This window comes from Scardinius erythrophthalmus, assembly GCF_964197995.2.
Source record: "Scardinius erythrophthalmus genome assembly, chromosome: 4".
NCBI lineage: Eukaryota > Metazoa > Chordata > Actinopteri > Cypriniformes > Leuciscidae > Scardinius > Scardinius erythrophthalmus.
The window spans coordinates 50876117-50900445 of record NC_138224.1 but is presented as its reverse complement, the minus strand read 5'-3'; the positions used below and the strand labels follow the sequence as shown (position 1 = coordinate 50900445).

Below are 24329 nucleotides of genomic sequence, written 5' to 3'. Positions count from 1 at the left end.
CCCGCTGTGATCAGCGTGCCCCCTGCCTCGAACACTGCAAACATGGCGTTTATGTTACAGCCCAAACCGATGGTGTCTTCATTGTAAGAAATGTGCCCGCTGTCCCGAGCCCACATTCACTCACGAGCATCACGGGGCTTCCCACGCTCACTCTCTATCAGCAAACCGCTATAGGAGAGTCGAGCGCGGGCAGGCTGCCCGCTGTGATCAGCGTGCCCCCCACCTCGAACGCTGCAAGCGTGACGTTTGTGTTACAGCACACCAAAGCTCTCCGGTTGCCACCATGTCGCGACCAGAGCCCATATTTCATTCAACCCCTAGATATTCGTGCGAGTGCATGGGCAAAGCTTCCCGGGGTTTCAGAATGGGTGCTGTACATTATAAACAGAGGCTACTCGCTATAGTTCGCTCGACGTCCCCGCAGGTATGCGGAGCGAATCGAAACTACGGTAAAAAGGAAGTAGCACATCTACTTCGAGCCAAAATAGCAAAACTGTTGAGCAAAGGGGCCATAGAGCCTTTATCTCAAGCTCAGAGCGAAGGGGGTCTATACAGCAGATATTTTCTGGTACCGAAAAAAGACGGGGGTCTCAGACCCATTCTAGATCTAAGACAGCTGAACAAAGTGCTTTCATTACGCCGGTTCAAAATGCTCACAACCAGGGCTTGACATTAACACCCGTCAACCCGCCAAATGCGGGTGGATTTTGCTCGTGGCGGGTAACATAGTCACTCCAACTAGCCACTTTGGCAGGTTGAATAATTGTAGTCTTTTCAAAGGCATCTGAAATAAGTGTGACACTACGACACTACAACTCCCATGAGTATTAGGGCTGTCAACGTCAACGAAAATTCTAAATTCCAATATATATTCGAATAGTTTTAAAAACAGAATTTCGAAGGTGAAAATGAATATTCGAATGTGGAAAAACGCCCGCGGTAGCAGAGGCGCGGCTGTCTGCTTTGCGATTGGGCGCGCTGCCTGAGGGGTCAGGGAGAGGTAACAGGAAGAAGCGTTAACAAAACATTACTAAAGTGTAGGCTACTGTACTGACTGAATAGATATTGCATGAATAAGGTAGGTTAGATACAGCAGTTTCATGCACTGCAGGCTTCCACTGGTTTGATCATTTACCGTTTCATGTCAAGGAAAAGTTCCATGTTTACCACAGCACAGCTCGCTCGGGGCATTCAATGTCGGTTCTATATACAGTACTGTAAAACTTCAATTAATGTTAATAATATTTGTTTCAATCACTGAATGAAGCCTGCTATATAAGAGTCGCGACCTTAAATTGCTTGCACAAAACTCTTGATCAGCATTCAACATTTGCTTTGTTGTTGTTCATTTAAACCGTTATGCGCAGAGAGCGTGACGCCTCATTCGCGCCGCAAGACCTCCAGACGCGCGTAAACGCGTCTTTACATTGACTTAACATTGAAATCACTCGCGCCAGATGCTCTATTCGCGTTTGGTGTGAACGCAGCATGAGGGTGAGGGCGAGAGAGAGAAAGAGTGCCTGCGAGTGCGAGCGAGAGTGAGGTCTGCGGTCTTGGCCATTAGTTGATTTACTTGTTTATGTGTAGTATAGCCTACGTTAATGTCAAATATGTTTAAACTTAAACTACCTATACAAGTAGTTATGTCTCTTTGTATTAATTTGTCCTGTTATTGATGTAATGCGCAACCAGATTCGAATAGTTCGAAAATATAGCTAAGTGTTTTTTTTAGAGGGAATATTCGAACGTCATTTTTGAGCAATTTTGACAGCCCTAATGAGTATTACATGCACACAGTGTTGCCTTGCGCTTGCGCGCTAGTGACCGACAACACAGAAACGAAAAGACAGCTGCCCTGAGTTACGTCGTATGGGGGGGGGACAAATAAGAGAACCAACCACGCCTATGTTTAGGCCGGATCAGACGGGCAGACAAAATAACAAAATAAAGAAAACAAAATGAGGCAAGAGCTACAATTACATTAAATTTACAGGAGGTAAAGCAGCAGTGACAATCTTTCTGAAGGGAGAAACAAACACAATTAAAATCCATTATTTACAGTAAATACAACCTAAACCAGTATCAATCAACGATAGGTGATACAGGTACAATAACCAAGATTTCCTTTTACCTCTAGGAATACAACACTCAACATAAACGGAAATGGGACTCCCTGGTTACCTCCCCCGTATGCAAACCTACATGAAATCACAGACAAGCATAGTTCACATACAAAATAGCCCATCATGCATTAGGGTTATTGGTTAGTCACAGCCCAAGAATTTACAGTGAAACATGGTCATATTATAGTAGATCAAATGACTATAAACATACATATACAAACACGTTACATGGCAAACATTACTCTATAGCTGTGAGCCATACAGCCAATGTTACCTCAACGCGTGTTCCAATAGAAAATGACAGACCGTGCGTGCACAGCGTCTTCCAGCCAAGACCTTCGGTAGATCAACAATATGCTACTCGGAAGCGTCTGGTACACAGTCAAACATCTGTTGTCAAACAGTTAGGCTGCGTCTCATTTCTCTGTCTTACCCCTTACTCTTACCCCTTCCCCTCGGTTTTGCGCGTTCATGTGAGGGGAAGTGGTGTCCCAATTCTCATTTTGATTAAGGGCTAGGGCCAAGGCGTAGGGCTACATAGCCCTTGAAACGAAGTCTGCGGAGGACCACACTTGAAAGAGAGGGGTAGGAATTTCTCAGAAGTGAGTCGCACAAATGTAAGTATTTTCAGCAGTTTAATGACACTCGTTTTTTATGATACCTTTAATAAAACGTTCAATCGGTTTTAATTGTAATGTTTTTGTTTTGAATCACTAGTTAACCGCTAGCTAGCAGCTATACGCTATTTGCCGTTTGCTAATGTTTTGCTTATGGTGTCGCCGGCGCCGCCGTTAAATACAATGAAACAATGTCTTTGACTGATGGCACACAAGCGTGCAAAGATAAAGAGAGACCAGGCAATCGATATCACAACCCGAGACGACGGCATCTTCGTTTGTTTATGTCAACGCGTATCGCCTCTGTTGACGTAGCAGCCAGCTATCGGAAAGGGAAGATGACGCAAACGGTAATCGAGTGGTGTCTCATTTCTTAGAGAAACGTTCTTCCCCCTACCCCCCTTCACTCGGTATCAAGGGGCAAGGGGAAGACGCAGACAAAGGGGTAGGGGAAGGGGAAGGGGTAAGACAGAGAAATGAGATTGGCCCTTACACTTTACACACAGCTAGCTAAAATAACATGTTTGCAATAGAAATAGAGTGTTGACACACACCTTTCATAGGCGACAGCACAGCGAACACAGTATAAGGAGGACGCACGAGCCGAGGGATTACTTAGTTTTCCACCCGATGTGCCGGTTTTATACAAAGTGCCATTAACCCTCTGGGGTCTGAGCTGTTTTCTGGGCCCTGGAGGTGTTCTGACATGCTCTGACATTTGTGCTTATTTCTGTTACTTGTGACATTTTCATGGCTAAAGTCTAATTACACTGTATTCAGCACAAACTCTGCTACAATAATATATCAGCAGCATGTATGTAAAAGTTTGTAGTTTTGAGATAATGACATTTATGCGTGGTTTGTGAAAATACAAAAATAAATTCTCACTGAAATAAGGTCATGAAACCCCTACTGATTATTTCTTCACAAGACTTTTGAAAATTGTATGACGTAGCCTAGAATATTTGCTCTAAAACTATGTGAAAATCACCTTTTGCGCGAGTGGGCGTGGTAAATTAAAAAATAATTAGGAAGCGTTTGAGAAGCTGGACATCTTGTTGGTTTTATACAAATTACTTAAACAGAGAATATTTGTTTTCGTTTTGAATCCGATCATTTAAAAGTACACACTTAAATGTTTATAAAGGTGTATGGCTCATAAATGTGTGACAAGTATTCGCTGAGTTTTGTTTCAGTTTATAGACGTGCTCAAGAAAAAAAAGTTCACCGCGACGGAGAGGCAGAACGCACACCCTGTTTATTTTCTTTATTTTACAAAAGCACAATGTTTTGATTTGATTGGAAGTGGACACATACAAAAGTAGAAATACCACAGATTCTTTTTTTATATTTCTTTTTTCTGTATGACCATAAATGACGGAGAAATTTAAGTTTATAGTGCTACAATGTGGAGAAAATGCAGCAAAACGCGCCGGCGCGTTTGTCGACCTCAGAGGGTTAACACTGACTCTGACCAGTAATGTAGAGCAATTGTATGCTGTCCGCTCTGCCCTCTACTGAATTTTTAGCTTGTGCCTCATTTCTGAAACTGCATACGCCCTGATTGTTCTTAGGTTTTAATTTATCCTTTTTTTATTTTTTTTTTTATTATCATTATTAATGGTGGATGATATTATTAATAGTTATTTATATTGTTATTTCTGTTGATATTATCATTCATTGAGTTGTATACATTTTCTAAATGTATTTTGTTTTCTTTTGCTTTTTTGTAAAATGTAAAATTCTAATAAAAATACTTGGGAGAAAAAAAAAGCCGGCAAGTAAATAAAATAAGCTATCAAAATCTTGAAAAAATGAGCAGTAGTCTCTGCTCTCAAACACTGAAACCATGTCCACTCGCGGGAAAGCTGCCGTCGCTACACTCAACTGTCAGCGCGACGGGAGGATGCAGGCCAAGGCGGGAGATAGTCGATTCGGCCCCATTTACCAGTAACCAGGATTATCAGTGAATCCCAGTTGTCTCCGACTAAAGTTTATAAAACTATCCCGTGTAAAATAATCACTACAGAGGCGGGTTTTGGTGGTGATTCTCAACTCTCCATCAAGTTGGCTCTTCACAAAATTAATCCACCTCTTCTTGATGTGATCGTTTTTCGGAAATTTAAATAAGGACACCGATCTTTTTTGTACGTGATCGCATTTCCGTAATGAAGGCATAGCTAGATAGCAAACTGTAGGTTGTAGTAACTAATAGTACTGACAGTAACTCGCGATTGAGCGGCAAACTGATCCGAATGTGCTCTATTTATATTGTTAGGGGAGGGGCCAGCCTCAGCGAATATCATCGGTCTGCGGAACATAAATGGGCATTTTTTCCCTAAACAGGAACACCCCCCTTTTCTTCTTCTCCTTCTACGAGTAACTGTCAACATCCGGTCTAACATATGTCAAAATAAGCGTTGTACATTGACGTTAGCTTTAAACCAAACATAGGAAAGCAGGAACTTAAGTTTAGAACTTACCGAACATCGCAGTAGCAGTTGAAAATGTTGGGTTGTGCAGTGCATTGTTCTACTTGTCAAATAGCTTACATGCCCCCTTACGATAAAAAAATAAAAGAATAAAAAACCTGTATTGTACTGCAGTACCAAAACAGTACAGTAATTTCTGCAGAATAGGCTACAGCACCTCAAGTCCTCAACACAGTTGTAGTACTGCTGTAAGTGCAATAATTTGGATACGAAAAAACTGCATTCATAACAAATACTACTACAGTGTTACCACTGTATACTTAGGCTACTGCACAATGCAATATTTTGGACACGAAAATACTGCAGTACTGTTTTCCTGTCACACTTTTTTCAGTCACAGATCAGCAGGGAAAGCATAGCTGTCTTATAAGTCAAGTCAAGTCAAGTATATTTGTATAGCACTTTTCACAATACAGATTGTATCAAAGCAGCTTCACAGTATTAAATTAAAATAATACAACAAGGTTTGTTTCTAGTGGAATTTATTGATTGATACAATTAAATTAAATATCCCCAAATTATCCCCAAAATATCTCCAACTGAGCAAGCCAAAGGCAACAGTGGCAAGGAACCGAAAAACTCCATCAAGTGACCTAATGGTGACCTTAAACTCCATCAGGTGACCTAATGATTAAAAATATTATACGAATGCCTGGCTGAAGAGATGCGTCTTTAATCTAGTTTTAAACTGGGAGAGCGAGTCTGAGCAACGAACAGTATCAGGAAGGCTATTCCAGAGTTTTGGAGCTAAATGTGAAAATGCTCTCCCTCCTTTGGTGGATCTGGATATCCTAGGTATGACCAGAAGCCTTGAATTAAGTGATCTTAAAGAGCGCGATGGATTATAGGGCGATAGAAGATCCGTTAAATAGACTGGAGCTAAGCCGTTTAGGGCTTTATAAGTCAGTAGCAATACCTTGTAGTTAATACGGGACTTTATAGGTAGCCTAACCAATGTAGTGATGTTAAAATCTGTGTTATATGATCATATTTCTTGATCTAGTAAGAACTCTAGTGGCTGCATTTTGGACTAACTGTAGCTTGTTTATTGAGGATGCAGGACAACCAGCTAATAAGGCATTACAGTAATCTAGTCTCGAGGTCATGAACGCATGAACTAACTTTTCTGCATCAGAAACTGATAGCATATTACATAGCTTAGCAATGTTTCTAAGGTGGAAAAAGGCTGTTTTTGTAACGTATGAAATATGATTTTCAAAAGACAGGTTGCAGTCTAGTATAACACCCAGGTTTTTTACTGTAGAGGATAAAGTAACAGGACATCCTACTATGTTAAAGTTGTATTGTGAGAGGTTTTGTGGGCAGTTTTTTAAACCAATAAGTAGTACCTCTGTCTTGTCTGGATTTAATAAAAGAAAATTACGCGTCATCCAATCTTTTATATCTTTAACACACTCTGTCCATTTGGATAATTTAGCATTTTCATCCGGCCGTGATGAAATATATATTTGAGTGTCATCAGCATAACAATGGAAACTAATTCCATGTTTCCTTATAATATTTCCAAGTGGCAGCATATATATTGAGAATAACAGAGGGCCTAACACAGATCCCTGCGGCACTCCATAGTTTACTGGAGTTATGATCGATTTTTCTCCATTTAAATAGACAAAATGGAAGCGGTCAGATAAGTATGATCTGAACAAGCTTAATGCTTGTCCTTGAACACCAGTATAATTTTGTAGTCGATCTAAGAGTATTGTGTGATCTATAGTATCGAACGCAGCACTAAGATCAAGTAAAACTAGTATTGAGATACAGCCTTGGTCAGAAGCTAAAAGTAAATCATTTGTGATTTTAACGAGCGCAGTTTCAGTGCTATGGTGCGGCCTGAACCCAGACTGAAACTTTTCATAGATATCATTTTCTTGCAAGTAAGAGCCCAGTTGATCGGACACCACTTTTTCTAATATTTTAGACATAAATGGAAGATTTGAAATGGGTCTATATTTGCTAGATTATTATGATCTAATTGTGGTTTCTTAATGAGAGGTTTTATAACTGCCGATTTAAATGTTCTTGGAACATGACCTAAAGATAAAGATGAGTTAATAATATTGAGAAGAGGCTCTTCCACTATAGGTAACACTTCTTTCAATAGTTTAGTTGGTATAGGATCTAATAAACATGTTGTTGTTTTAGATGAAGTGATAAGTTTATTTAGCTCTTTTTGTTCTATAGATGTAAAGCACTGTAATCGTTCTTGCGGGGTGATAATTGAGGCTGAGTTATAAGGCGCGATTGAAGATCGAACGTTTACAATTGTGGTTCTGATGCTTTCTATTTTCTCAGTGAAGAAGTTCATAATATCATTACTACTAAACTGTAACGGTATATTTTGTTCAGGTGACGCTTGTTTATTTGTTAGTCTAGCCACGGTGTTAAATAAAAACCTTGGATTATTTTTGTTGTTTTCTATTAGTTTGCGGAGGTGCTCAGCCCTGGCCGCTTTTAGGGCCTTTTTATAACGTGACGTACTGTCTTTCCACGCGATTCTAAAGACCTTTGAATTAGTGTGTTTCCATTTACGCTCTAAATTACGGGTTTCTCTCTTTAGAACACGCGTAGTATTGTTGTACCATGGTGCTTTCCATTTTCTCTCTGACCTTTTTTATTTTAATGGGTGCAACAATATCCAATGTTCTAGAGAGAATGGTGCTCATAGTGCTAGTTATTTCGTCTAGTTCATCTGTTTGTTTGGGTTCAGGCAGCAGCTGAGACAGATCAAATAAGCAATTTGAGAAATTATCTATGGTGGATGGAAGGATTGTTCTGCCTGGTCGATAACGCGGTGCAGCATGACATATTACAGCAGTAAGTAATATGCAAGTTACCATGTAATGGTCAGTAACATCATCACTTTGTGGAATGATATCTATATCGGTTGGATCGGTTCCATATGATAAAATTAAATCGAGTGTATGATTAAGACGATGAGTGGGACCAGTGACGTTTTGCTTGACCCCAAAGGAATTTAATAAATCTGTAAACGCAGTCCCTAACGCATCATTTGAATTATCTACGTGTATGTTAAAATCTCCAACAATTAATGCTTTATCGACGTTGACCAATAGATCTGAGAGAAAATCTGCAAACTCTTTTAAGAAATCAGCGTAAGGCCCTGGTGGTCTATATACGGTAGCCAAAGCTAGAGATAATAGGGATTTTTTTCTTACATCTGAGAGCGTAACATTTAATACAAGTACTTCAAACGAATTAAACTTGACACCTATTTTCTGGGTAACATTAAGAATATCTCTATAGATTGTTGCAACACCACCGCCACGACCAATCAGACGGGGCTCATGCTTATAACAGTACCCTAATGGAGTAGACTCATTAAGACCGAAATAATCATTTGGTTTAAGCCAGGTTTCAGTAAGGCAAAGTACATCGATGCTATTATCTGTGACTATTTCATTTACAATAACTGCCTACCGTAGTTGCTGCTGCGCGATAAGGCTGAGGGTCATTTTGAATGGGTGTGACAGAATTTGTAACGGTGTCGTAAAGCAGTTTCAGACTCTCCTTTACTCTCTCTTGAAGCTCTGTCTCAAGAAGCTTCAGATGTTTGTGTCTTGGATCCAATGTTGCTGCAATCAGAGGTAGAGCCACTTTCTCAGAATCCTCAGCAACAGTGACTATGCGCCGTTTCAGAGATTCTGCCACTGCTGTCTTGAATTCCGAAACTCTTGGAGACTCACTAGTCTGTGTGTTTAGGTGTTTAGTGATGAGGCTATGTGTGATCAGATAGACCATCGAAACGCAAACATGCGTCTCACAGCACATTGTTGTTTTGGCGCACTTCAGAGACTGGAGAAAAGGTCTCAGTTCTTCTATAATCTGCCAGTGCTCATCTTTCAAACCTTCGCATCTGCAAGTTTTGTAGTATTACGATCTGACAGAACAGCGCACACAGTCCATCTCTGTTCCAAAAGACGTTCGAACATATTGCACACAGAATCCCACCGTGTACGACAGTACTGGATAGGTTTGTGTTCGGGTACGTTCTGCTGTTGTTGTTTTTTTTTTTTTTTTTTTTTTTTTCTGCTGTTGTTGTTTCTGGCGAAGTGCCGCTGTAGCCACGGTGCTGTGGTGAAAATGTGCCACCAATCCGCTACTGGCAGCAATCACGCTTTTAACAGAAGCAACACTGAAGCCTTCGCTGATGGCTAGCTGCAGGGTGTGTGCGAAGCAGGGCACTGATTCCCAAAGTTCTTGATACGCCAGAACCATGTTACTAGCGTTATCATGAACACATGCAATTACTTTCTTCGAGCTTGACAGCCACTGTTCTGTAGCATCTTTTAGTAAGCTGGCTATGTTCACAGCGGTGTGTCGTCCATCAAAACTGCACGTCTCTAACACTGCACTATGTATTTCCCATTCAGCAATGTAATGACAAGTTAGTGTTACAGTATATAGGATTCAGTGGTCAGCGAGGTCCATGTGTCCATAGTGATAGCCATCCTCGCAGTCCTTGACAGTCTGTCTTTCAGTGAAGAAGCAGTCTTTTCATTTAGAGCTTCTGTTCCTCTCATGACTGTCTTGCACGATGGGACGTTATACTGGGGCTCAACGTAATTCATCAAATCTTTAAACCCTTCTCCTTCGACAAAACGAATGGGCAGCAAATCTCTCGCTATTATTTCGGTGATTAGTTGTCATCTTTTCACCTCTGGCTGCGTTGCATTTCTGTCTGACGGTAAAAGATGCGATGCTCTGTCTGAGCGTATTTTGTGGTATCGGAAGACATTTTATGTACAAATACTAGATGATAACACATTGTACTTGTGGTAGATTTGTGTGACAGCTTGGCGCTGCATATTTTGCGCTGAACTGTTTTTTCATCTATTTTGTCGAAGTGAAGCCAGATATCACTACGTGACTTTGAAGCCATTTTCTCTGTCTGAGCGTATTTTGTGGTATCGGAAGACATTTTATGTACAAATACTAGATGATAACACATTGTACTTGTGGTAGATTTGTGTGACAGCTTGGCGCTGCATATTTTGCGCTGAACTGTTTTTTCATCTATTTTGTCGAAGTGAAGCCAGATATCACTACGTGACTTTGAAGCCATTTTCTCTGTTTTTCGGTTTGGACTTTGGACCGCCCTCTGGCAACGCTAACCAATCAGAGCTCAAGGTACTGCTATAACCAATCAGAAAAAAAAGAAAAACAATTCTTTTTTTAAACTCAGATCATCGTTTTTATGATCAATCGTCGCTGTCACGTTCGAGTACTCGAGTGATCGAGTACTGTGCCCATCCCTAGGATAGATGCACTTTTATGATGTTTAGATGCACTTTAATGATGTATAGATGCACTTTTATCATGTATAGATGGACTTTTATGATGGACAGATGCACTTTTATGATGGATAGATGTAGGGCTGCAACTAACGATTATTTTGATAATCGATTAATCGCTCGATTGTTTTTACGATTAATCGGTTTATGTACTTATATTTTAGTTTTGCCCATTTTTTCCCAAGTAAATTATTAACAAAGGGTCTTCATCATTCAACAGACTTTTTAGAGATTTTAACCATTTTTAACCGGTTCGATACGATACACTTGTGTCACGGTACGGTACTTTTTCAATACAGCAAAAAGAAAGAAATGCCAGAGAAATTTACTTTACTTGAGCAATTCTGGAGCTATAATTGACTCTTCTTAGGAACATATAAAACAAAACGGCTCCTTGGAAAAAATGAAATGTAATATTGTAGTAGTTATAAACAAAGGTTTATTTTAGTTCAGATTAACATTTGAGGGCAGCAATTGTATTCATGTCAAAATAAAACCGACGTAATGTTACTTGAAGGCATTATAGCCAATATTCCTGCCAAACTTCCAGGTTGCAGTTAGTGTTACTACAGTAAATCCATGGTGAATGTTGCAGATCTGTGGACACTGGATAGTTCATTCATGGCACAATGTTTCTTCCTGGTTTCCACATCAGCGCTGTTTGATCCATTAATAACGGAGAAAAGTGAATGTTTCTCACTAGATCTCGCAGCGATGTTATTACTTCTGTGGCGAGTTCAAATGCTTTCTTTACCGGATCTCTTATTAGAGCTGTGTAGTAACAGTGTCGCATGATCACGATCGGCTCGCGCTGCACTGGTCCAAACTGGTAAACGGTCCGTCAACCACACAATAACGAGTAGCTCAGTTTCGTTCCGCTTGCATTACGTTTGCCATTTTGCCATGTTGTGGTCGCGCCGGCATCTCTTACATTATGAGCACGCTTGCTACACATGACCCGCCTACATTTGAAATAACGAAATTTTGGTCCGCTTTTTTCTTTCTCGAGCTTACTCCACTGCCGCCTGCCTCTGCCACCTCACTGAATGCTGCAGAGACGCTGTGCGGGAAGCATGTGACATAAAACGAGGCCAGCTATTGGCTATTCGCTACTTCTCCGGCTGTAATGGCTGAGTAAAACCTCCGGTGGCTCATTACTGCCACACTTTGGTCACCGCAGATTTAAAATATGCACGAAATGAGCCGCTTACGGCAAATAAAAGTTATTTAGCAACTAATCGATGACTAAATTAGTTGACAACTATTTTAATAATCGATTTTAATCGATTAAATCGATTAGTTATTTCAGCTCTGGATAGATGCACTTTTATGATGGACAGATGCACTTTTATGATGGACAGATGCACTTTTATCATGTATAAATGCACTTTTATGATGGACAGATGCACTTTTATGATGTATAGATGCACTTTTATGATGGCTAGATGCACTTTTATGATGGCTAGATGCACTTTTATCATGTATAGATGCACTTTTATGATGGACAGATGCACTTATGATGGACAGATGCACTTTTATCATGTATAAATGCACTTTTATGATGGACAGATGCACTTTTATGATGGATAGATGCACTTTTATGATGGCTAGATGGACTTTTATCATGTATAGATGCACTTTTATGATGGACAGATGCACTTTTATCATGTATAGATGGACTTTTATGATGGACAGATGCACTTTTATGATGGACAGATGCACTTTTATCATGTATAAATGCACTTTTATGATGACAGATGCACTTTTATGATGGACAGATGCACTTTTATCATGTATAAATGCACTTTTATGATAGATAGATGCACTTTTATGATGAACACAGATGCACTTTTATGATGGACAGATGCACTTTTATGATGATAGATGCACTTTTATCATGGACAGATGCACTTTTTATGATGGAAAGATGCACTTTTATGATGGATAGATGCACTTTTATGATGGATAGATGCACTTTTATGATGGATAGATGCACTTTCATGATGGACAGATGCACTTTTTATGATGGATAGATGCACTTTTATGATGATAGATGCACTTTTATGATGGACAGATGCACTTTTATGATGGACAGATGCACTTTTATGATGTATAAATGCACTTTTATGATGGATAGATGCACTTTTTATGATGGACAGATGCACTTTTATGATGGATAGATGCACTTTTATGATGGACAGATGCACTTTTATGATGTATAAATGCACTTTTATGATGGATAGATGCACTTTTTATGATGGACAGATGCACTTTTATGATGGATAGATGCACTTTTATGATGATAAATGCACTTTTATGATGGATAGATGCACTTTTATGATGATAGATGCACTTTTATGATGGACAGATGCACTTTTATGATGGACAGATGCACTTTTATGATGTATAAATTCACTTTTATGATGGATATGCACTTTTTATGATGGACAGATGCACTTTTATGATGGACAAATGCACTTTTATGATGATAAATGCACTTTTATGATGGATAGATGCACTTTTATCATAGATAGATGCACTTTTATGATGGATAGATGAACTTTTATGGACTTCAAAACAGAAACAGCCATTCTCTGCCATTATAAAGCTTGGAAGAGCCAGGACATTTTTTTAATATAACTCTGATTGTGTTTGTCTGAAAGAAGAATGTCATATACACCTAGGATGACTTGAGGGAGAGTAAATCATGGGCTAATTTTCAGTTTAAAGTGAACTATCCCTATAATCTTCCATGAAGAGAATATACAATTTGTACAGTTTTAAAACCATTACGTCTATGATTGATTGTGTCACTGTGTGTGTTTTCTAGTGTGGATCATGGAGGTGAGATCAGGATTACAGCAGGACCACGAAAATGTATGTCTACACATCACACACACACACACACACACACACACACACACACACACACACACACACACACACACACACACACACACACACACACACACACACACACAAACACACACACACTCTCTCTCACACACACACACACACACACACACACACACACTCAAACACACACCCGCACACACACTTATGCATACTCACACACTCTTACACATTCTCACACACTCACACATACACAAACACATGCTCACACACTCACTCACACACACACACACACACACACACACACACGCACACACAAACAAACACACAGACTGACACTCACAGGGACACTCTCTCATCAAAAGATCTCTCTCTTTTTCCATTCACTGACACACACACACAGATACAATTTTGAATGTTGAAATTACTGTACCAGATGTGAAGATCTGACATACAAATGCTATAAGCTAATTTTCATTTTCGGGTGAACTATCCCTTTAAGCACAATTATTGTTATCCACTTTAGTATCACTAAATGTATTTAACCGACACAGGCAAACTGGCTTTCTCAACAGGTCAATGGGAATTATAGATGTGGTAGATGTGCTCATTGCACCAACACTATAGACACTAAAACATTCAGTCACCCACATTCCGGACGAAAATATAACATCAAAGAATTTATAAATTGTCTATGGACCCATGTCATTTATGTGCTGATGTGCCCTTGTGGCCTTATGTATGTTGGCCAAACAAAACGTAACCTCAAGCTGAGAATCGCAGAACATGAGGCTGCTATCAGAAACAATAACCTTGACTATACCATTGCTAAACATTATATAGAGAAGAATCATGGTTCTGCTGCCTCCCTCAGGTTATTGGTATTGAGAGAGAGTATTGCCAAACCCTAGGGGTGGTAACATAATTAAACAGCTCTTGAGAAAAGAAGCTTTTTGGATAAATGAACTGTCTACGGTGAAACCCTATGGTATGAACGAATCACAGGATTTGAGCTGTTTTCTATAAATATGGGTTATAGGTAATGTTGCTTTCGCTTTCGGTTGTCAACGAACCTTTATCACCTGACGAAAACGAGACGAGACGCAACATAAATGCTGGTCATGTGACGATGACTATAATTAAATGTAAAATGCAATATTGTTGATGAATAAAAACGAGACTAAAATGTCTCTTCATTTTCGTTGACCAAAACGAGACGAGATGAAATGTTATAACGTTACGACAAATGAGAGACTTGTGTGCACTGAAAAAAATGATTCGTTGAATTTAATCAATTTTTTTATCGTAAGTTGGTTGCACTCAATGCATTTGTTTAAATGTAGGTAAAATCAATTAAGTTGAGCTTAATCAATTTAATTTAGTTACATTAGTATAAAAAAATGTAATTACACCCCTATTTAATTATGTTACTTCTACTTAAAGGCAGGGTAAGCAGGTTTTTTCAAAAAAAAAAATTCCAAAATTTGTTTAAAATGTCTTTATATACCAATACATTATTAAAATGTAAGTACTCTGAAAAAGAGAGTATAAAAATTGAGTGTCTGTAGTCCTCACAGGACTGCAATAAGGACTCCTTCCAAAGCCACGCCCCCAAAACACGTGAACGCGCGACGTCGACCGCTCAGCTGGAGGACACGTTTGCCAGCGCCGTTTACCACATCATGTCAGAATCACATGTAATAAAATACCTAACTTTATCATTATGAATATAAACAACTAACATGGCTGTTAGTACTCACTATCAAGCTAGCATATCGATACTGGTAAAGTTGAAAATATATTGAGTTTCAAGGCAAAGCTAAAAACAGGTTGCATTGATACACATTTTTCCATTACCATCAGTTACACTGTGATGAAGGTGAATTTCGTGTAAGATTCATAACATATACAGTGTTTTGCATGTAAGAGCTTCCACGCTGAAAGCACTGTTGGCTCTGATGAGGACTAACGTTACACTCCGGAGACAATTAGCCTACCTTTCTACCTTACTGCCTTCGCTGACTGTATATGCAGGTACTGGGAATTTTGACTGCTCTTTCTCTGCCATAATTGTGCTTCTTCCTAGCTTCTGTGCCTCTTCCCCTCCTCGAGTCAAACGGGTGTGCGCATGTGGGCAACTCCTGTAGCAGCAGGGGTGGTAGCCATGGTAGCGAGGGAGAGTGACAGTCTCCCAGCCAATCATTTCATTTGTTCCGAATGGAAATAAGTAGCTGTGTTTATTGCAGCCTGAGAGGACTACAGACACTCGATTTTTTGTAGAAATACATATGTAAAAACATTGGGTTGTACATTAATATTAATATTAGCTCAAATGATCTATAGGGAATTTTAATAATTAATCATGAATATGATTAATATTTTGTATGTTACAGTTACATTAATTTATCGCAGCTGAACTAGATTGATATATGAACGATTACCATAACGGGTTATGGTTCGTCATTAATACATCAATTGTTCTTATTTCAGCTCGAAGTTATGGGATAACTTTAATGGAATTAATTTAGTTATCAAACAATCTGTTTGTCCAGCAAACATTGAACGTAAGATTAACTTAACTCTCAAGGAAAATTATCCTTCTTACAAACACGAGAAAGAGTATCTTTTCCAGGCCTTGAAAAGACACTCTCGGTGTTTGTAGACTAAAATTAGGTTACTCAAATCGTAGCCTACCAAGATAAAGCATATAGCTAAGATCGAACATTTCAGGGACTAAGTAACATGGGCAATTAAATCAGAGTCAGTCAAGGGCATATGGAATTTAATAATTGGACCAATACATCGAACTAAGGAATATATCAAACTACACAATACACACGGATTATATGTCTATGTACATATAATACAGTTAAACAATACAAGATAACGAATAACAGTGAGAGAGAATAAAATGATCAGAGTTAGAAAAAGATAGAATGCCAGAAAAGGGTTAAGAGAGAGTGGATGAGAGAGAGAGAAGGATGGGGGACGAGATCGGAAGTGAAAGCAAAAATCTGCGATCAGAGATCGCAGTTGGCTATGGCAAAATCACAGACAGTAACCCTTAAGACACAACAAAGAAATCACATCATAAGTTCAATTCAATAATCGATACTTGCATGGCATATGGTTCTCTTTGTATGAGGTGTGTAGGACCGCAGGGTTCTGCGTGTCTTTAAAAGCAGCGCGAGTCGTCTGAGGGGAGGCGTGCGCGTGCTGTCTTCCGGCGCGCGTGCGAGCGCGGGAGCTTCAAAGAGTCTCTTTCTTTGTGGTGAAGTTGCCGGGAATGATTCAGGCTAAGTTCATTCAGCTCGTGAACGAACAGAGGCGAAGAGGAAAACGAAACTAGACTATAGAAAAACATAAAAGAAATAAACAAAAAGAAAAGAGAAGCAGGCCGAAGCCGGTCCGGACTTGGGTTTTTGAGGAGGAAGGAGAGAGAGAGAGGAGTTTCTGAGTCGGTCTTTTATGGACAATATGGGTTGGCGCCTCTGTTCGCGCGAACAACCAATGAACGTCCAAAGGTCTGAAGCGGGAAAAATGTCTTTGTCTCTGGGGCCACGCCCACTCGGATGAGTCATGAGGAGATGAGCTTTGAGCTGTTCGGCTCCCGAAATATGAAAAAGTGTAAAATAATGCATATTACTTCATTCTGCTATCGAAATTCGACTCTGTTAGATTGAGAGAATTTCAACGATATCACACACGTCATATGAAGATTAAGAAAATCAAGTTACATAAGATATGCATATTTACAAGCATTTTAAAGTTCGTTACATGTCTAGAAATAAGATTTACCCAAAATGTGTTGTACCCTATAGGGTACAAATGGATATGAAGCTTGAGGAACTAAACACGGTACACACCTGATTTGTCTAACCTTATTACCAAAGTTTACCAGAATACACAAACTACACCACGTAAAAGAAAAATTATGAGATGGGAAATTACATCCATGTTTACATTTCTTTGGTGGTTATGCATATAGAAAATTTAGGATTTAAGTAGAAAATGTAGGATTTAAGTAGGAGTAAAGATTACCACGTTAATTCTGCTCCATTCCTAAAAACCCAGTTGACATTCCATTAGGCAATAAAACAGCAAAGTGGGGGGAAGGCAATTGCCAGAGAATATTGTTGAACATTCTCTAACTAAAACACTATTGATTAAAGAATACATTTCAAAACCACACCTCTATTATAAAGCCAAACTAAATCACACATGCCTAATGTAATTGTACATAAATTAAAGTATATTCTATCCTAATTTGAACACAAAGGGATGTTTGTGTGTGTGTGTGTGTGTGTGTGTGTGTGTGTGTGTGTGTGTGTGTGTGTGTGTGTGTGTGTGTGTGTGTGTGTGTGTGTGTGTGGAATGTCACGAGGCTGTAAAGTCGGGGGGGGGGGATATCAAACACATGGGCGTTGGTAAATGGCCCCGTGGGGAAAATTATTAACCAGCGCTGTCTTCTTAAGGACAAAGACGATGTGTTCGCCATCACATGATTCACTTAATGTGAAAAGCAGATGCCATCGTTGCTACATTCCCCCTTTTTGTTAGATGAAATCCGGGATGGACTTCATCGAACAACAAATAGGCACAATTGATGGCAGGTGGATCTTGGAGCTGAGGATTCAGCTCGATGAGGTTCGGCGTGGTCTCTGACTTGACACCCCCTTTCCGGGGATTCCGTCTGAAACCTTTGGACACAGCTTTCGTGAGCTTGGCTGTATCGCATCTCGTTGAGTCTTCTGTACAGGATGGAGGCCAACCTAGTGTTAGGGTGTGGCTGATTACCTGCAGAGGTGCGCAGCCCAATGTCGGTGGCGGTCCAGGCTTGGACCGCAGATGAAGTGTTCAGAACAGGTCGTCGAGACAGTGCTCGGAGGGCTGTATTGACAGGAGCAGGGTCGGTGAGTTGGGACTCCCTTTTCTCAATCCAGAGTTCCAGTCCTGTAAAGTCGTGGGGGGATATCAAACACATGGGCGTTGGTAAATGGCCCCGTGGGGAAAATTATTAACCAGCGCTGTCTTCTTAAGGACAAAGACGATGTGTTCGCCATCACATGATTCACTTAATGTGAAAAGCAGATGCCATCGTTGCTACACATAAAATTGTGTACATTTTACAATTTTACATAAGATTTTTTCTACGGGGCCATAACGTAAGCTACAAGGTAATGGAGCCCTTTATACATTGTCATGTTTCTTTAGAAATAAATAATGGACAAATGGAGTCTTTAAACGCCTCAGATGTAAAGTTATTCGCTGTAAAAGTGACGCCAAAATGAATGGGAGTCAATGGAATGCTAACGCAAGTGAAGTTCTGCTACAAGATGGCGGCACGCGGCCGGCTTCAACTTCCGGTCGATGGATTACCCGCTTGCTCTTTACTCAGGAACTGACATCATAATACTGTGTCCACACTTATATCCCCGTACTACAACAGACCCCTTACTCCTAGTTCCCATTACAGAACACCTCCCCCTTTTAAGAAAGGAAGGACAGTTTTTTCCAATTGGAACATATTGGATACCTCTTTGAAAAACCTTTAAAAATTCAGTTACAGGGTGCAAAAAATCGGCAACACCTTCTTAAGAACCAACAGTGAATACAAGTCCTTTTTTTTCTTCCTCTTTTCTTTCTCCTCACAAATTCAAACGTTCAGGAGGCCGTGATACTCGACCAGAACTGGTCACATAAGGTGCCCTACTCATATCAGTGTCTCTGGAAATGTTCACTCCCTTAGTGGTGTTATTTGAAATTTAAAATGGATATTTAAAAAGGGAAGTAAAACACCCCCAGCGAGCACTTAAACGCCAAGATACAGCAGCTTCAGGTATCTGTAACGATTAAAGGTAGGGTAGGTAATCCTTTTTCTAAAAAAAAAAACATTCCAGATTTGTTTAAACTGTCTTTATATACCCAGGGTTTCCGCGGGGCATTAAAAAGCATTAAAAGTCATTAAATGGATTTTGCGATAATTAAGGCCTTAAATGGCATTAAAAAGCATTAAATTGTAATCCTACAGGCATTAATTTTTTTATGGTTTTGAAGAAAATGTTATATTATCAATTTATTTGAAAATTGATAATTTTTTATTTGCTGTCGTCGCAAAATATGTACGTTAGTGTGATTAAAAACACGCGGAAACAGTTTGGTGATTGCCTCCGGCCAGAGCAAAGTTGCGGAGGTGGCGCGAGTAATTTTGGACAGCAGGAACAACAGGAATAAAACTAGACCAGAAACCTGGGAAAGTGCATGGAAGACAAACCATTTAGAACATGGTTGGTGGTCAAAATAAAGAAGGATTTTGCAGCGTTTGTAAAAAGGTATTTAAATTGGGTAGCTACAATGGGAATCAATGGCGTAAAATCTCATATGCAGTCTGACAGCCACAGGTCGACGGTAAAAGGCAGACAGCAATTAACTATGTGTAGTAACGTTCCCTCATCAGCTTGACATCCGCTGTTGAAGCTCACTTTGCGTTTTTTAACGCGTTAACGCATGAGATTATTTTTGTCCAGTTTAAGGCGTTAAAATATTTAACGCAAACGCAGCATTCGTTAATTTTTGTCATCCCTTGGGTAGCGTTACATTATATGATCCCGCTCTTATTCATGTAAATGCTTTTAAACGCGCTGCCTGCGAATGTCCTGTCTATGTAACACACACACACACACACAGAGAGAAAGACGCGCGTCAGATCGTGCGCACAGACTGCGCACCAGAAAACGGTCCTCTTTCGCCCAACTGTAACAGCCGGAGTGTAGCGGAGCATTACCAGTTGACGCCACACGGTGGTGCCTCCTTTTTGTTTTTGTCACTGGGTATCACCTTTAACCCTCACTCGACTTCCTTGACTCGAGTAATGTGGACGCTGGTGAAGGCTATAGGTCACGAACATTTCTGTCCGGTTATTATTTTTGCTGAAGGTAATAGTTTATATGCCGTGAGACCTGGCTTGTATGGTCTGTATCTGAGAAATAAATATGCAGTGTGGAAATCCCTCCACTTCGTCTCTTGCCTTGCTACTTTATTTCATGCCGGAGTTATGCTAATAGCCTCGTGGCTTAGCTTCCCTCCAACTCCACGTTACAACGAACAATAACACACAATTTTGCCAAAATGTCTGTTTTGTGAGTATCCTCATAATATAAGAGCAGTCTTAAATTAGTGAAATAAAGTCTTTAATGAACGCAAAGAGTTGTGAGAGAATGAGGCGCGTGTTAGATCCGTGTTTCTGTCAGCAGCGCTCTTAAAGGGACAGCAGCCAATAAAGCTTTCTGTCAGTAAAGTTAATCACAGAACAAAGGAACCAGAGAAAATTACTCACTGCTATTGACTAAAGAACTCTTGTAGCTTTAATAAGCATTAGTCTATATTTAATCTATAATTTATGCTGTGCAGACTGTTTGATAATGTATGTTAGACAGGAAGGCCAAAAGTAAATATGACATTTATTATAGGTTTATGTGAGGATTGTTTGTTAAGTTCACTTAAATTAAAAGTTGTCATTTTTTTTTTGAAGCCTAATGTTAAAAACTTGATAGCTTTTAATTACACTGTAATGTTGGATGGCTATAATTAATGTTTAAAATTAGGGGGGAGAAATCATTTTTATCCAGATATCAATAGCTGTATTAGTATCAGTGAGACTGGCCTTTATGTTGTCTCTACATTCATTTGTAGATTAACTGTGAAATGATTACAGTACATTATAAAAATATATAAACCTATATATACATAATATCCGTGGTTAGTCATGGGTCGTGTATGGCATTAAAAATAAAAAAAATGGCATTAAAATGGCATTAAAAAGGCATTAAATTTAAATTGAAGATCCCTGCAGAAACCCTGATACCAATACATAATTAAAATGTAAGTACTCTGAAAAAGAAAATATAAAAATCGAGTGACTGTAGACCTTTTAATCTGCAATAAACACAGCTCATTATTTCCATTCACTCCCACCCCCTCCCTTCTGAGCTCCTTCCAAAGCCACGCCCCCAAAACACATGAACGCGCCAAACGCTCAGGCTCAGCTGGAAGACGCATTTATTACCTGAGACGAGTGGAGAGGAAGGAGCGCAGTACATACAGTGACATCATGTCAGAATCACATACAATAAAATACCTAACTTTATCACTATAAATATGAACAAATAAGATTTCTTTTAGTACTCACTATCAAGCTAGCATATCGATAATGGTAAAGTTTCATTCGGTAACAAGCTATATTTATAAGGCAAAACTAAAAACAGGTTGCATTGATACACGTTTTTCCATTACCATCAGTTACACTGTGATGAAGGTGAATTTCGTGTAAGATTCATAACATATACGGTGTTTTGCATGTAAGAGCTTCCATGATGAAAACATTGTTGACTCTAATGAAGACTAACGTACACTCCGAGTCCGGAGACAAGTACCGCATCGTCGGTTCGAGGACAGGTCCGGGGTTGAGGGCGAAGCAGAGGAGGTCGTTCAAGAGTGCGGGCAGGGTCCGAGGAAGTAGTTTTTGCCTTGTTTGCCTTCGCTGACTGCATGCAGGTGCTTTGAGCTGAATATTTCCGGGAACGGTGACATGTGATGAGTGCACGCAGGGCAGTGCGCGCAGTGGGGCTCGGGCACGAGACATGAAGGCATCTGATTGGTTCTTTACATTCGCACCGAATGGCAGTGATTGGTCAGAGTTTTTACTGTCCTGCAGCTGCTACAGAGGTCAGATTTTTTTTATTCCTTTTTCTGAACACATAATGTATTGACTACTCTCAGGATGGAAGGACCATTTCACCCAGTATAAAAAAAAGTGTTTCTGAACAGGATTACCTACCCTACCTTTAATCATAGTATTATATTATTCGGTTTTTAATTGTGTCTGATTTACATTTTTACATTTTTTTGCAACAACGGTTGAAAACCTGTCTTGACACAGGTTGATCACACTTGACCACAGTGCCTACATAACTGTTAGTGAGGTATTCTAGTAGGGCTAGTTCATCAAGGTTTTCAGCCAGTAAACAGGATGGTGTATCGGTCAGGACACAGGAATAAAGACGAGGAGATGTAATGTCTTCTTTTAACTGTATTGAGTTCCAGCAATACTCATCAGAACAGTCCAATATCCAGTATTGTCATTATAGTCTGATAAAAAACAAATACATCACCATTAGGTACTGTCATTTAAACAGTTACAGTACTTACATTACTATGCAACGTAAATAATAAATCCACACACATAATACAAATCAGGATCATCAAACATAAATATCTCAATAAACATTGCTATGCCCCTTTAAACATAATCTACAATTACATAAACGAGGATATTACTCTTTGGAGAAATATAAGGAGCTTCACCCATCTCACTGACCAGTTCACATGAAACTGTATTAAACGGGGTTTACAGAAGGAGCAATGGCGACACCCTCTGGCCAGACAAGGCTACTACACAACAGCGTCTGCACATGCTCTCCTGAGCACGATATTAACTCTTCTTAACTCAATGTTATAAACGTTACTACATAACTTAGACATCAGGGGCTGTATTCACAAAGCATTTTATCTTACCACTAGGAGAACTCCTAAATCGCACTAAAAGATTTTAGCTAGGAGTTTTCTCTTAAAAGTTATTCACAACGCCTTTCAGACCTACTCTTAGTAAAGAAAAATGACAACTCCTAAACTAAGAGTGAATCTTCGTTGCTATGGATGACGTCATTACTCGTGCACGAGCTTGACTGAAGTGACCACCTTGATTGGCTGATGATTGTAACGCGGGAATGATTCCAAACACCTCCCCTACGATGATGAGTGACAGGTGACAGGTCTGAGAATGCGTGCGCTACACAAGTAGTGCGAAGGACGATGATGAATAACTGAATAAATAGCCTAAATGAATAAAGAGTAAGGCCAAACAAATAGTCTAGTAGCCTAATGAAACATATGGATTGATGCAATATCTTTGCAACATTATTGAATTAATCTGTCACTATATGCCTCTGCCTACGTTTGCAAAGAGAAGAACAATTTAATTTGATTCACAATGAAACATTACTGTTGTAGAGTGAGCTTTTGGTAGATTGACCTGTAGGGGGCAATCTAATGCAGTTTGACTTTGGCTTAAGAGTAGCAAAGAAGAACTTGTTAGTTAGACATGGATTACACCTGGCTGTTATCATGTGTACTGCTGGCTTTTGATGTCTCCGAAGTAAATGAACTTACTTGAATGGATTTGTCTCCTGCAAGTTATTACATTTTGGCGACGAGGATAAAAGCAAGAAAAGGAAATGCCTTGTTAAGAGCCTATGAATATAACATCCTCTACAAGCCGGGCAAAGATCATGGAAACGCAGATGCTCTAAGTCGGTTACCATTGTCAATGGAATCGGACATTGAACAGGAGGAAAGAGTCCTGATGCTGGAGAATGCAGACGTAACCTTAATTACTGCCGAACAAGTAAGAGGGTGGACGCAAAAAGATCCGGTATTATCCAGGGTGAGAGAAATGGTGCAACGTGGTGGGCATGAATTAATTGGAGCAGAGTTTGACTCTTTTACATCACGAAAAGATGAATTAAGTGTACAGGATGGTTGTGTGCTCTGGGGGGCCAGAGTCATCATTCCCAGTGTGGGTAGACCAGAAGTCCTGAACCAACTTCATCAGTGCCACCCAGGAGTGTCCAGGATGAAAGCTATGGCCCGAAGTTATGTGTGGTGGCCTAAGCTAGATCAAGATGTTGAAAGGTTGGTTAAAACCTGTTGTCTGTGCCAACAGCATAGGAACGTTCCGGCTGTAGCCCCACTGCATCCTTGGAATTGGCCAGAAAAACCATGGCAAAGACTGCATGTAGATTATGCTGGACCATTCATGGGAAAAATGTTCTTGGTCTTGATTGATGCACATTC

At 39.7% G+C, this 24329-nt stretch overlaps 1 protein-coding gene across 1 annotated transcript in view; it reads left to right on the top strand.

The window, feature by feature from the left end:
* Positions 1 to 24329, top strand: part of LOC308689938 (protein NLRC3-like) — a gene marked incomplete at its 5' end in the record, with an annotated part of 165217 nt that overhangs the window by 93145 nt on the left and 47743 nt on the right. Inside the window, one exon of the mRNA XM_081364063.1 lies at positions 13396 to 13442. Coding sequence (XP_081220189.1) covers positions 13396 to 13442 — 47 coding nt within the window. The remainder of the gene's footprint in view (positions 1 to 13395; positions 13443 to 24329) is intronic.